Genomic DNA, 12,228 nt, shown 5'->3' on the forward strand with positions numbered 1-12,228 from the left:
ACTCAATAGGATTGAAAAATGGGCAATATGCGGGCAAGAAAATCGGAACGACACCGGCACTACGAAGGTAGTGCACAATCTCTGGGTGTCTGTGAATGGAAGCACCATCCAAATTCAATCTGTGAACATTCTTCATAAAACTTTCGTGGATTGTAAACACGATTTATTTTCGCCAGTCATTAAGATACTGAGTTCGAGGTCTATTGAAGAATATATGTGCAAGATCAGTTCGAAACAATCACACTATGGTAAACCAGTGTCACTTGTTCCCCGCCGCATCCCCCACGAATGATTCTGGCATAACCCATCATGTTGGCGGCACAGCGCCGTCCAACCTTCCCGGCTGAACTTCTAACCACGGTACCTTGGCCACGTTTGTTCCCTTGCACGGAACACTAGATGTCAGCATCACGCGAAGTCTCTTTTTGATCATCCGGATGTCGTTCGGTTGCTAAAAATAGATCCGTGTGGGGGTTTCTCGAGCAGTATGGGTTTCTGGGATATTTCTGCATTGGCGAGGCCAGGTCATCATGTCCGATCCTTTCGCCGGCTTCGACGTGTTTGCGCCGTCGTCGTCGCACCGAGGAAACGGAGCCGCCGCCAACTTTATGACGACACCGGTTGCTCCATTCGCCCCGAGCCAACCGCCACAGCAGCAGCTCCACAAGCAGTCGTCGATACATCAAAACATCATGAGTCAATTCCAAACATCGATTCAAACCAACGCAAACGGCCCTGCCCGAACGCAGTACATGACGACGCAGCAGGCCACGGCCAACTTCCAGCCTTCTCCGTTCGCCACGACGTCCGTGCAACAACGCAACCCGTTCGCTGACCCCGTCGTCACCCCATCGCATCCCATAGCCTCCAACGCGAACTCCCCACCTGTAACGAATAACCCTTTCGGCGATCCCTTCGGAACACAAGCCCCGCCGCCTCCCTCTTCGTTGGTGTACAATTCTCACCAACAACAATTCAATGTCGCACCGCCCCAATCGTCTCAATACACCACGTGCCCCTCAGCCACGATCCAAGACTTCGATCCGTTCAGTCCCAAAGGTTCAACGCCCCATCTCCCATTTGACTTTCCCGTCCAGCAAAAAGCAACGTTTAGCGCCCGCCAGCCTTCGTTCACTCGACCCACTCAAGAAGATGCGAGGCGGCCGCTGGACGTTGCGGCCTACGCGACGGCATCGCCACAGCGCCGCGCGTCTGTTAAGGACATGCTTGAGGCGGAAGCTGCCATGAACAAGATGTCGCTTGGGCCCAAGAAGCCATCGGTCCCCGACAACGGGTTCTCCGTCTCCAACTCGTCCGATATCTTTGCCGTCAACACATTCGCCAACCTCGACGACGACTTCAACCCGCGAAGTGCTGCGGGGTCGCGACGGAACAGCATGGAGTCCGACGGCGGCGCAGTGTTGACGCGGTACAACGGAGCCAAGCGACAATATTCTGACGTGATATCTGGCTGTTAGGGCGCCGTCGCAGTATCTGGACGACGAAATGGAAGAAGACGAGTACGAGGTCGTGTTTGACTATGGATCCAAGCTTGGCGTGCTCATGGAGCGCGTTGACACTTTTGTCAAAGAGAACAAGCAAGACCGAAAGCGCGAGCTTGCCGTCGTCAAGTAGAACGATATCGGATCGGGCAAATCCTGAACGCGGATGTGGTGTCGGCTGTAGGTTGGTCGTGGAAGGCGGCGCCGCCGACCGCATCGGCGTCAAAGTCGGCAGCATCATTCGAGGCATCAACGGCAAAGACATGGCCCGTGAGAGCTACAACACGGTGCTCGACCTCATCAAGTCTGCGCCGCGCCCCATGACGATCCGCTTGAAAGAGCACAACGATGCCAAGGAGACATCCCAGGGCGCCGTGCTGACGCGTATCTCGAGTATGCCGGTCATCCCTCCATGTAGGGCCGTTCAGAACTCACGATGTTGGGGTTGCTTGCAGGTGGGACGTTCAGTGTCGGGAATCTGACCGCAGGCAATGCCAAGTGGGACAGCAAATACTTTGCGTTTGGCGGGGCCAAGATGGATGTTCTGCAGCTCTTCGTGTCACGCGCAGCGTACCACGAGGTAGGTTCCTTCGTCGGTGTGGAACCAACGGGCGGTGACGCTGTCACTGCTGTAGTGCGTAATTGCGCTGTACGAGAAGCGCCAAGTGTCGACGCAAATTCAATCGTTCCGCCTGTATGGAGACCACAAATTGTCCCCAATCAAGAGCAAGATCTACAAGGGCTACGGGAACTTGCACTACTTTTCGCTGACCGTGCCGTCCCTGCGCTTTGTCGCAGCCAAGTTTGCCAGTGAAAACTACGACACGATCAAGAGCATGTGGCAGATCGCGTTCGAAGCCATCGAAAAGAAGAAGCGCCAGGCGTTTTGAGATATTAATTGGCATGAATAACACAAACGGCAATGCATACACACCGCACAGCACCGACCGCCCAGCGCCATGGAGCTGGCCCCCTGGAACGCACTGCGATGGAGCGCAATGCGGCGCAGGTTTCTGTCCGCCATGGCCTGTGCTGATGGACTCGATTGCACAATACGCAGTGAACTTCCGGATACATATCCGGAATTGAAGTCGCGTTTGATTGGGTCGGGAGCGGTGGTGCGGCGGATGCACAACCGAAAACAGCGCCGAGGAAATGTGGCGGATCTCACTGCCGCTGCGGACAGCGCACTCGTCGTCGCTTTTGTGCCAGCGAGGATGCGTGCCGCTCGCGACGTCGATTGCACATTGCGTCGCGCCATTCAGTACGTTTGAAGAGGGCAAGCCGAAGAAGAAACGCGTCGGTGAGGACGAGTCGGCACTACCCAAGTGGAAGAAGGACCGAGCCGACAAGTTCAAACAAAAGATGGGGGCGCGTGGTGGCCGATCCGATAAGTTCGGTGACTCTTCGTATCGCAAGGATGATAGCGACCGAGGACGACGTGGCGGCAAGCAGTCGTCCAAGTCGTTCGACAAGGGATCGTCGTCGTCTCCATTCCGCAATGATACTGGCGCCAAGTCGTGGCCCAAGCTCGACAAAGACAATCGCGACAAGAAACCATGGTCCAAGGATAAGTCGAGCTACCAGGACAACAAAGATGGCAAGGGAAAGTCGTCGTTTTCGTCCAAGAAATTCGTTGGACATAAGCAAGCCGACTCGTCGAAGACGTCGACCAAACAGCACACCAAGTCGGACGCAAAAGCTCCGGCCAAAACCATCCATGACATTCAAGCTGAAAAGGAGGCCGCGTGGGCTCAATTGCGCAAGATCCGCGTCCCCAAACCAGGGACAGCGCCAACGCCGTCGACCGTCGCATATCCCTTCAAACCATTCGAACCCAAGCCACCTCCTGGAGACAGACTTACGAAAAGCGAAGGTATTGTCCTGAACAAGAGAATGCAACGACAGCTCAACAAAAAGAATCGTGTGTTCGACAACTTGCAAGCGCCGTCCCAGGTCTGTGTTTGAGACGAAGCATCATGCACCGTACGGACGCTGCTACTTGTAGGACATCGTTGAGCCTTTGCACACGTACGAAGAGCCTGACAGTCCCCGCGGTGTCAAGTCCCGAGGCTTGAATGTGGCCGTGATCGGCCGGCCGAATGCCGGGAAGAGTTCGCTCATGAATTCGCTGCTTGGCTTCAACGTACGCCGCTCGAATCTTGTCCTGGAACTTATGCATTGGTGGTGCAGGTGTCGGCAGTGTCGGCCAAGTACAACACGACGCGGGACCGAGTGCTGGGCGTGCTGACCAAGGGTGACGCGCAGATTGCTTTCTACGACACCCCTGGTCTTGTCAACCTCAAGTACGACCTGTATTGATTCGACGCATGGCTGACTGGTGTACAGGGATTCTCACACATATGTGCGGTCTTTGGCGGTCACGGCGTCGGAAACCATGCCGAGCGTTGACATGTCTCTGCTCGTGGTGGACGCTGTCAAGCGCTTAGACGATCAAGCGCTGGAAGCTTTGAAAAGTACGCCCGTTTGTGATTCGGGATGGATGCATGCAGGTCACGACGCTGACCGTAGACATTGCGATCTCGTCGGCCAGAGAGTCGGCGCCCATCATGCTCGTCATGAACAAGGTAATGCGTTGACGTGCTCTTGTAGGTGTGATTGATAGTTGTTGGTTGCAGATGGATTTGGTGGGGCCGATGGAGCGACCTCACGTCGCCAAGCGCATCGAGGTCCTGAGTGACATGATTGAGGAAGCCTTTGCAACTCACGCGCCGAAAGACGAAGATGTTGAAGACTTTGAAGACGACGATGGCGAAGAGTTTGAAGGAAATGAAGACGACGACGACGACGACGACGACTATGAAGAATTCGACATGGACGACTTTGAAGACTTCGAGGACGACTCGTCCGAGCTCGAGCTGGAACCGACCAAATACCTCCGAGACAAGTGCATCAAGGTGTCGGCGCACAGAGAAAAGGACGTGGCGAAACTGCGCCAAGAGCTGCTCGATTTGGCTGTTGAACGGCCGTGGATGTTTCACTCGCGCATGAAGTCGGACCGCAGCGACTTGGAACTGGTCACAGAGATCATTCGGGAAAAGCTCTACCGTCGATTCAACCAGGAACTGCCGTATATGGTTGGGCGAACCCACCTCGCTGCGGTGATGACAACGCGTGTGTTGTGGCGTAGATTGAACAAGAAAACCGCGGGTGGACGCCGTTCAGTGACAAGAGTTTGCGCATTGACCAAGACCTTTGGGTACTGAAGGATCTGCGTGTGTGTGTTTGGTGGAATCGCTCCTGAGTGTGTTTGCCCCATTAGGTTCCGTCCGACCGCCACGTCAAGACGCTGCTGGGCAAGAAAGGCGACACCCTCCGCGAAGTCGGGACGGCGGCGCGAAAGGACATTGAAATGCTCTTGGGACGAAAGGTTCACTTGTACCTGAACATTCGGGCGAGAGATACTAAGTAGATCAATCCCATCCCTCGAACCCTTGTCCAGTCGCCGCTTGATATCTCCTCTGTCCGTCACAGGCGCTCGCAATGCAAAACACTGCGGCTCCCACTCGAGTGTGTATTTCGCGCCATGTACTTGGACGGCAATCGGGCCGGCTCGAGCCTTGCCCAGATACAACACGTTGCCGTGGATCCGTCCGTCGAAAGCAATTGTGTGCGCTCCCATCCAGTAGAGTACACATGGTGGGTTGGACCGCTTGGTTAGCTTCTAGCAAGCAGGCTTTCAACCATTCGAGCTAGCACTGTGAACAAGGTACAGCCACAAGAGATTGTTCGACTGCACGTGAGAGTTGACATTTCCCTCGTCAAGTTCTCTGAAAACTGCAGCAGGCATCACGGGTGGCGTGGTGACGCCATTCCGTTCGCCCACTGGTACGAAAGTGCCGCATGTTGCAAAGATCACACGATGTCGGGCGCTTGAAGTGGTCGCTTTGTGGACACTGGAGGTTATGCGACTTTCGAGCGCAAGACGTTTTCACTTGAATCGGTAAAGACAAATGAATATATGTATCAACAGGGATGTCATCGCGCTACTTGGTGGCAATGCCGCGGGCGACGATTTTCTCTTCCTCCTGTTCCTTCGCAAACGAGTTGAAGATCTGCTCGAGCGTGGTCTGCGACACGCTGTACTCGTTCATGAACAAGGTTGGCTTGCTCTCTTCCATCTTGGCAAACACCCTCGACAGACGGAGCGGGGTGTCCCCGTGCTCGTGGAGCTTGAACCGACTGTGCTCGTTCTGGCGTTCGAGCAACGTCACATTCACAAACGTCTTCGTCAAGTACGCTTGGAGCTGTTCAAATCTCGTCTCGCCGACCCACCACGCGCAGAACGTGCCTACTGGAAGCTTGCCTTTGCTTTCCCACACCGCTTCCAACGCATATCCGGTGGCATGCTTGGATGTTAACCAGTCCGCGCGCTCAGGCGCCCCAAGCGTCTTACACAGCTTCACAGCCTACCATCGAGAGCACGTGTGTGAGCGAGAACGGAAAAATTCGACAATATCGCCTACGTCATCGTGGGTGATGTCCCATTCAAGCGATGGGGTGACACAATGGGCTTTGACGGACGCGTCGAAGAAAGCGGTAATGGCGTCACGAGTTGCCAGTTCGAGTTTGGCATGGACCATGAACCCGTCTCCAAAGCGACTCTTGAGATGCTGCACGCTTCCTAAGCAACGCAAGCGTCCGCCAACCATGATGCCCACGCGGGTGCACAGGGCCTCGCATTCCTCCATGCTATGCGTTGTCAGCACAATTGTTGACTCTTTCTGTGTCGTGGAGACATCTGCAATCACATCCCACATAAACCTAAGGATGGCAAGAAGCGCGTAAGGATTTGATGAAGTTCGTGGCGAGTAGTGGACGCACCGGCGCGAGACAGGGTCCATCCCCGTGGAAGGCTCGTCCAAGAAGATGATGGGCGGAGACCCGATCATGGCCATGGCCACGGACAACTTGCGCTTATTGCCACCACTCAACGTTCCCGCGAGTTTGTGTTCAAACGAGTTCAGGTTCATCTGACGCATCTTCTCCATCACGACCAAGTTGACGTCCTTCCGCGGCACTCCTTTAATCTTTGCGAACAACTCCAAGTGTTCGCGAACAGTGAGAAGATCGAAGAGCGCGTCGAACTGGGGGCAGTATCCCACGAGTCGGCGCACTTGGAGTTGCTGCGTGAGGATGTCAAACCCGCCCAGCGTTGCTCGGCCACTCGACGGCAAGATGTCACCGGTCAGCATCTTCATTGTGGTCGTTTTGCCCGCTCCATTAATCTACGTGGGTGGTGAAGCAAAACGAATCACATCACCTCGGATCGCGTACCCCCAGATACCCAAAGCATTCGCCCCTGTGCAAACCAAACGAGAGGTTTCGCACAGCAATCTTGTTGCCACTGTAAACCTTTTTTAACTGTTTGATCACGATCGTATCTTGGTCGGCGCGGCCATCGAAGACGCGCTTGGCTTCATCAGCAACATCTTTGTCTTCTTCGTACACCTTGGTGGGCAAGTTGGGGTCGCGGACAAAGAAAGATTTGATCTTGGGGAAGCTGAGTGCGAGGTCGATCCCAGTGGCACATGCCAAGTAGACGACCGACAGCACGGCCAAGTACTTGATCTCGTACCCCATGATGTCGTCGCTGAACGCGCTGACGGCACCGCTCTTGGTAAAGAGACCAAGCAGCGAATGCAAACACAACTTTAGCAAGCCATTGCTGAGGCAAAAGAGTGGCGACAGGCGCCAGATGTATATGAGCGACGCGTTGGCGGTTTTAGTCGACTCGAACAGGTTCATCACGAAGGATGCGATCATGAGGACGAGGCCAAGCAAGATGTTGACGAGTAGCGTGTAATTTTGCGACGTCGCGTGGTTCTTGAACACGTACGACATGCAGTAAGTGAATGGGATGATTGCCAAGCCAAAGAGGACAAAGATCGTGACAATTGCAGCGGGCGTGTCCGTCGCACAAGCAGGGCAGTCTGTGCCCGTGAGGCTCTGAATCTTGAACGTGTTGATCATGATGAGCGCTGCCGCCAGCGGGATCACGTACAGCAGAACGTCAAACACGTAATTGGCGAGCCAGAACGCTGGCAAACTGACACCAGAAACGAGTTGCTGGTGCTTGGCGTTGTGTTCGTTGGTCTTCTCTTTGACAAGGAATATGACGATCGACGCTGGAAAGAACGACATGGCTAGCGAAATGATAATGCATGCCAAGAACGACAGCGCCGAGCTAAAGAGCGCTTTGACCGACGCTGTCAGTGGAAAAGGGTACAAATTCACCTAGCAACAACCGTCACAAGTCAGCGACCTGTATGTCCAGTTTCTCCACGGCAGTCCATACCGTGACTGGGAACTTTCCATGGAGCATTTGAACTAGAGCTTCGTCCAAAGCGGCCTTGAACACACCCGCTGCGTGCGTTGCCGTCGTGTTGACCAGCATGTTGTAGCTCAGAATTTGGTCGGACGTCGATGCGTACAGGACAAACGCGCCAAATTGTCCATCGATCATGTCGGTGTACGCACGGTGGAACACTTTGTCGGCCACAAGTAAGCACGTGTCTGCATGGGGCCCGAACTTTGCTTGAAGTTCGGGATCTGATGTGTTGTACCATATGCCAAAGATTTTGAGCGTTGGGTTGGGCGATACCGACGCCATGAGTGGAGCTGGCGTGGCGCGTTGGATCTGCTGGCCCCACTTGGTGCACACTCCGCCGTCGTCCTTTGCGCACATAAACGGAGCTGGGGTACTTTGGCCTTGGGGATAGTGAATAGAAGGGTCGAGGCGGATCTTTGGATCGTTGAACAGCAACGAACTGTTGGCTAGCGAGCTCAGTCCGATGTATAAAAACACAATTGGCAGCATAATACTGAAGATCATCGACTTCTTGTCGCGCTTCGCGACGCGAAAGCGCTTTTGAATCAAGGCAAAGAGGTGCTGGAAAAACAAGGAACTCGCCGATCGTTCGAGACCCTGGACCGAATAGCTTGACGCGGACGATTTGTCGCCCGATTTGTGCTTGTCCAGCGTGTGCTGACCATCGTCGTCGCTGATTTCCGCCACCTTGATAAACACTTCTTCAAGCGTCGTCACGGAGACACCAAACGACGAAATTGCCAACTCTTCTTGTTTCGCTGGCGTCTCCAACTCCTGAAACATCTCGGGAAACTTGGGCGAACTCTCAATCGCCAGTTGAAAGCTGATCTCGGAACCGACATTGCTCAGCAACGTGGCCAACGGAATGTGGCTCTGAATGAACGACATCAAGGCAATCTCATGGCTAGTTTCAAACGTGGGTACGACATCTAAAGGTACAATAGTTGAATGCTCCTACCTCGGCGTCGAGAGGTTTGTCTTCGCCAAGGTGAGCGTATACCCAGCGCCAAATTTGTTCTTGAGATACAGCGACGAGCCGCAGCAACGCAGTTTGCCCTCGGCCATGATCGCAATTCGGTCGCCAAGAATGTCGGCTTCGTCCATAAAGTGCGTCGTCAGCACAATCACGCGGTTCATGCGATTGTTCAGGATCAACTCCCTGCAAGTTCTCCATTAGCAAAAATCCTTGGCGTTTCGTTGGTGATGCTGTACCAAGTGCTTCGACGGCTGTACGGGTCCATGCCAGACGTTGGTTCGTCCAAAAAGACAAGTTGGCTGTCCCCGAGCAGTGCAATCGCCACACTCAGCTTGCGCTTCATGCCCCCGGACAAACTGGCCGTGAATACGTGGCGCTTTTCCGTGAGCCCAACTTCGGCGATTTTTTCTGCGACAGGGGGTTAGAATTTCGTCCAGCATCGGAGGACGTACTGTTGACAACGTCCTTCAACTCGGCACCAGAGTAGCCCTTGATGCGGCCGTAAAAGATCAAGTGTTCCTCGACAGTCATGTCCGCATAGAGCACGTCGTGCTGAGGACACATGCCCAGGGACTGGCGGATTTCCTTCATGTTCTCCAGGATCGAGTGGCCACTGAAGAATGCATTTCCCGTCGTCGTCGGGATCATGCCAGTCAGGATCGAAATCAACGTAGTCTGTGGACGACAATCAAATTGATTCTGTCAAGGCTTGTCGATGTACCTTGCCCGCGCCGTTGTGGCCCAATAGACACGTGATTTGGTCTTGGTACATGGTCAAGTCCACGCCATTCACGGCCACTTTCGTGATGCCCATCGGGGTTTGAAAAGTCTTGCGGATCCCGCGAATCTTCAACGCTCGACCGTCGTTCTCCTGCGCCTAGAAATATGGCTTGTGACGAAGATCGTTCCACGTACACCTAAGTCCATTTCAAGTCGACTTACCTGCATTTCTACGCCGACCGGCTCTACATTGCTCATGTCTTGGACAATCTCCATGACTTTGTCGCAGTCTCGCGCGTGCACGACGCCGCGCCCTCGCCAAAACGACACCTGCAATGGAAAGTACCATTTGCGAGGGGTGCCGTATTCCTGCGGCAGCACTTCTTGCAGATACAATCCCAACGCCGTGTACAAGATCGTGTCCAATACGAGCATGCCGAGGCCCCCTTGAAAACGGAAGTTGTTGTAGACAGTATTTGCGTTGGCTGCCGTCAGACCGGTAGAGACGCTTTCGACGTTAGACAACGTCTATTCAATCCGCCCCGGGCGTAAGGACGACCTCCCACCAAAGGAACGGATCGGCTTACCCCAATGCAAAAGGTGAAGGCTACGGGGGACAAGAGCGAGAACGTCATCTTGACCGGTTCGAGCGACGACGTGGCAAAGTTCCCCAGGAACGCCAAGATAAAGTACACGACGTTGCCGGCAGTCCCGGCCGTCTTGGAATTGGAAAAGATGCACGACACAAGAAATCCGTACGCAAAAATGGACGTCGAGTAGAGAAAGAAGAGAATGAAGAGGTAACCAAAGCTCGTGTTGGGGAACAGCGCCGTGCCTGCGAGGCCCGCCAGAATCGAACTCACCAAAAAGATCAAAAAGTACGTGATGTACCACGACAATACGATCGCGGAGTCGCGGACACCGAGAATCTTCATGAGCTCGCGCGCGCGAGTTTCCTTTTCTTGCGTCAGCACCACAATCACCCGCGACACGGCGTGCAAGTACGCCAAGATAAAAATGGTCGAAAACACTTGCGACACCATGCTGTAAAAAGGAGCTTCGATGTACGCTTGGATCGGAAACGGATACGTCGTCGCGCCCAAAGTTGCTTGGGGCGCTTGCTTGAGCGGTCGTAGAAGGGCTGCGGCCGATGCCGGTGGCAAGCTGTCCAAGAGCATGGGCACTGACATTCCAATTCCGAGTTGCGGATCACCAGCCACCATTTGTAGCGCATATCGAAGGACTTCGTCATTCAAGATTTGTCGAGTCAATCGATTCATCACCGACGTCGTCGACGCGGCAAGCGACTGGGGTTGCTGACACGTGCCGTTGGTGGTTTTCCCGACACTGTTCCATGTCGGAAGGCACGCAAGGAACTTGGTCACGAGCGTCTGCAGCGTGTTCGTGCCGCGGCGGACGTACGTGTTGTAGTGCCGAACATTGATGTTCTTTTGCAATGGGTTGACAAATTTGGGGTCGTTGTTAGCGGTGTGGGGAACATTTCCGACGTCTCCGCCTTCGCGTTGTGTCGAGTCAATACGAATCGTGTACTCGATGGGGGCTGCCGTGCCAATCTGGCCACCCGACGGGAACGAGTCAAAGACTATGCCAGCGTAAATTTTTGGATGAGCCGTGTCCGTGCCATAATTCGTGCCTGTAGACATCGGTAAACATATGCAGCAAGAAATGTAAAAACATGTACCCGAAACATAGTCTTGCAGGGCATCGGCCGAGTCGAAGAACATCACCGAGTTAGACCAACTCGGCACGATCGGCGTCGCGTTGAACGCGTTCGTTGAGCGGTTCGACAGCGGAACCTCCGGGTACCACGCAGCCATGGTTTGACTGAAGTAGTTGACGGTAAAGTCGTTCTTAGGTGCAATAGCGAGCTTGTACGGGATAAACTTGCCTACATCGAAATTGAGATGTTGAGGCGAGCATCGATGGTACCTCGGCATTCCGCGGGGACGGCAAACGGGGAAGCAGGGTCGGTGTTTGTGTAACCGAGGTACAGAAACTTGGTTTTACATACTGTCATGTCAGATTGAATGAGTTGGTTCGTCGAATTTCGCTGAAAGTCGTCCAATGCTTGATACGGCAGTCTAAGTCGTTGGGTTACGGATTGAAAGATTATGGTCAGGAAGCGTACGCCATCAAGAGCGCTGTCATGGACGACTCGGTGAACCCAAAGGAGGGCGCGTTCGGGCTGTTCCACGTCCCGATGTTGCTGCCCACGCGAGTGTTGTCCGTCTGGAACATGCTCACGCTTCTTTCACTGCTCACGAATCCTGCGTCGATCGGCGTGTTGGGCTGGAGAGTCTTGAAGTACGCAAACAAGATCACCATGAGCGCCGGGATGGCAATCTCGAGAGTGGTCGCGAAGTAATGCCGCTGCTTGAGCAGACGGTTCTTCCACATGAGCGTGCGAATCTGCCGAAGCAGACCGTCCGCACGGTTCACCATCGCAGAACTTTGGGAAGTGACGCCGTTGCGATGAAACCCGCCAAGTGGTTACAAAGTTGTGTCTGTGAAACGGACACCGATCAGGCCCCATAATGCCTCACGTCAACAAAAACGGCCATGCCTGGGCCAAGTGGAGGACATGTATACAGGTCTACGCTTGAGTTCGCCCGGTGCCTTGAGCAGATCATTCATCTACATGAGTGTGCGAATCTGCC

The 12,228-nt window shown here is 54.2% G+C and overlaps 3 protein-coding genes across 3 annotated transcripts; 2 read left to right on the forward strand and 1 right to left on the reverse strand.

Moving 5' to 3' along the window:
* The first annotated feature begins 498 nt into the window (after positions 1 to 498).
* On the forward strand, positions 499 to 2,436 carry H310_09346 (hypothetical protein). Its single transcript, XM_008875395.1, has 5 exons — positions 499 to 1,429; positions 1,479 to 1,631; positions 1,687 to 1,895; positions 1,958 to 2,082; positions 2,138 to 2,436. The coding sequence occupies exons 1-5, from the start codon at positions 531 to 533 to the stop codon at positions 2,390 to 2,392; spliced, it is 1,641 nt and encodes a 546-aa protein (XP_008873617.1). The 5' UTR covers positions 499 to 530; the 3' UTR covers positions 2,393 to 2,436.
* Positions 2,437 to 2,644: 208 nt separating this feature from the next.
* Positions 2,645 to 4,976, forward strand: H310_09347 (hypothetical protein). The gene is made up of 8 exons (XM_008875396.1): positions 2,645 to 3,458; positions 3,511 to 3,648; positions 3,696 to 3,808; positions 3,852 to 3,979; positions 4,035 to 4,090; positions 4,142 to 4,600; positions 4,654 to 4,722; positions 4,786 to 4,976. Exons 1-8 carry the CDS (start codon positions 2,658 to 2,660, stop codon positions 4,933 to 4,935), a joined length of 1,914 nt encoding a protein of 637 aa, XP_008873618.1. The 5' UTR covers positions 2,645 to 2,657; the 3' UTR covers positions 4,936 to 4,976.
* A 487-nt stretch (positions 4,977 to 5,463) lies between these two features.
* Positions 5,464 to 12,055, reverse strand: H310_09348 (hypothetical protein). The gene is made up of 14 exons (XM_008875397.1): positions 11,700 to 12,055; positions 11,501 to 11,652; positions 11,253 to 11,459; positions 10,138 to 11,204; positions 9,773 to 10,078; positions 9,552 to 9,707; positions 9,283 to 9,505; positions 9,067 to 9,238; positions 8,813 to 9,013; positions 7,822 to 8,758; positions 6,801 to 7,760; positions 6,348 to 6,751; positions 5,990 to 6,287; positions 5,464 to 5,932 (listed from the first exon to the last, which is right to left on the reverse strand). Exons 1-14 carry the CDS (start codon positions 12,011 to 12,013, stop codon positions 5,510 to 5,512), a joined length of 5,820 nt encoding a protein of 1,939 aa, XP_008873619.1. The 5' UTR covers positions 12,014 to 12,055; the 3' UTR covers positions 5,464 to 5,509.
* Between the last annotated feature and the right edge of the window lie 173 nt (positions 12,056 to 12,228).

Source organism: Aphanomyces invadans, assembly GCF_000520115.1.
Source record: "Aphanomyces invadans strain NJM9701 unplaced genomic scaffold supercont1.20, whole genome shotgun sequence".
NCBI classification, from domain to species: Eukaryota; Oomycota; class Saprolegniomycetes; order Saprolegniales; family Verrucalvaceae; genus Aphanomyces; species Aphanomyces invadans.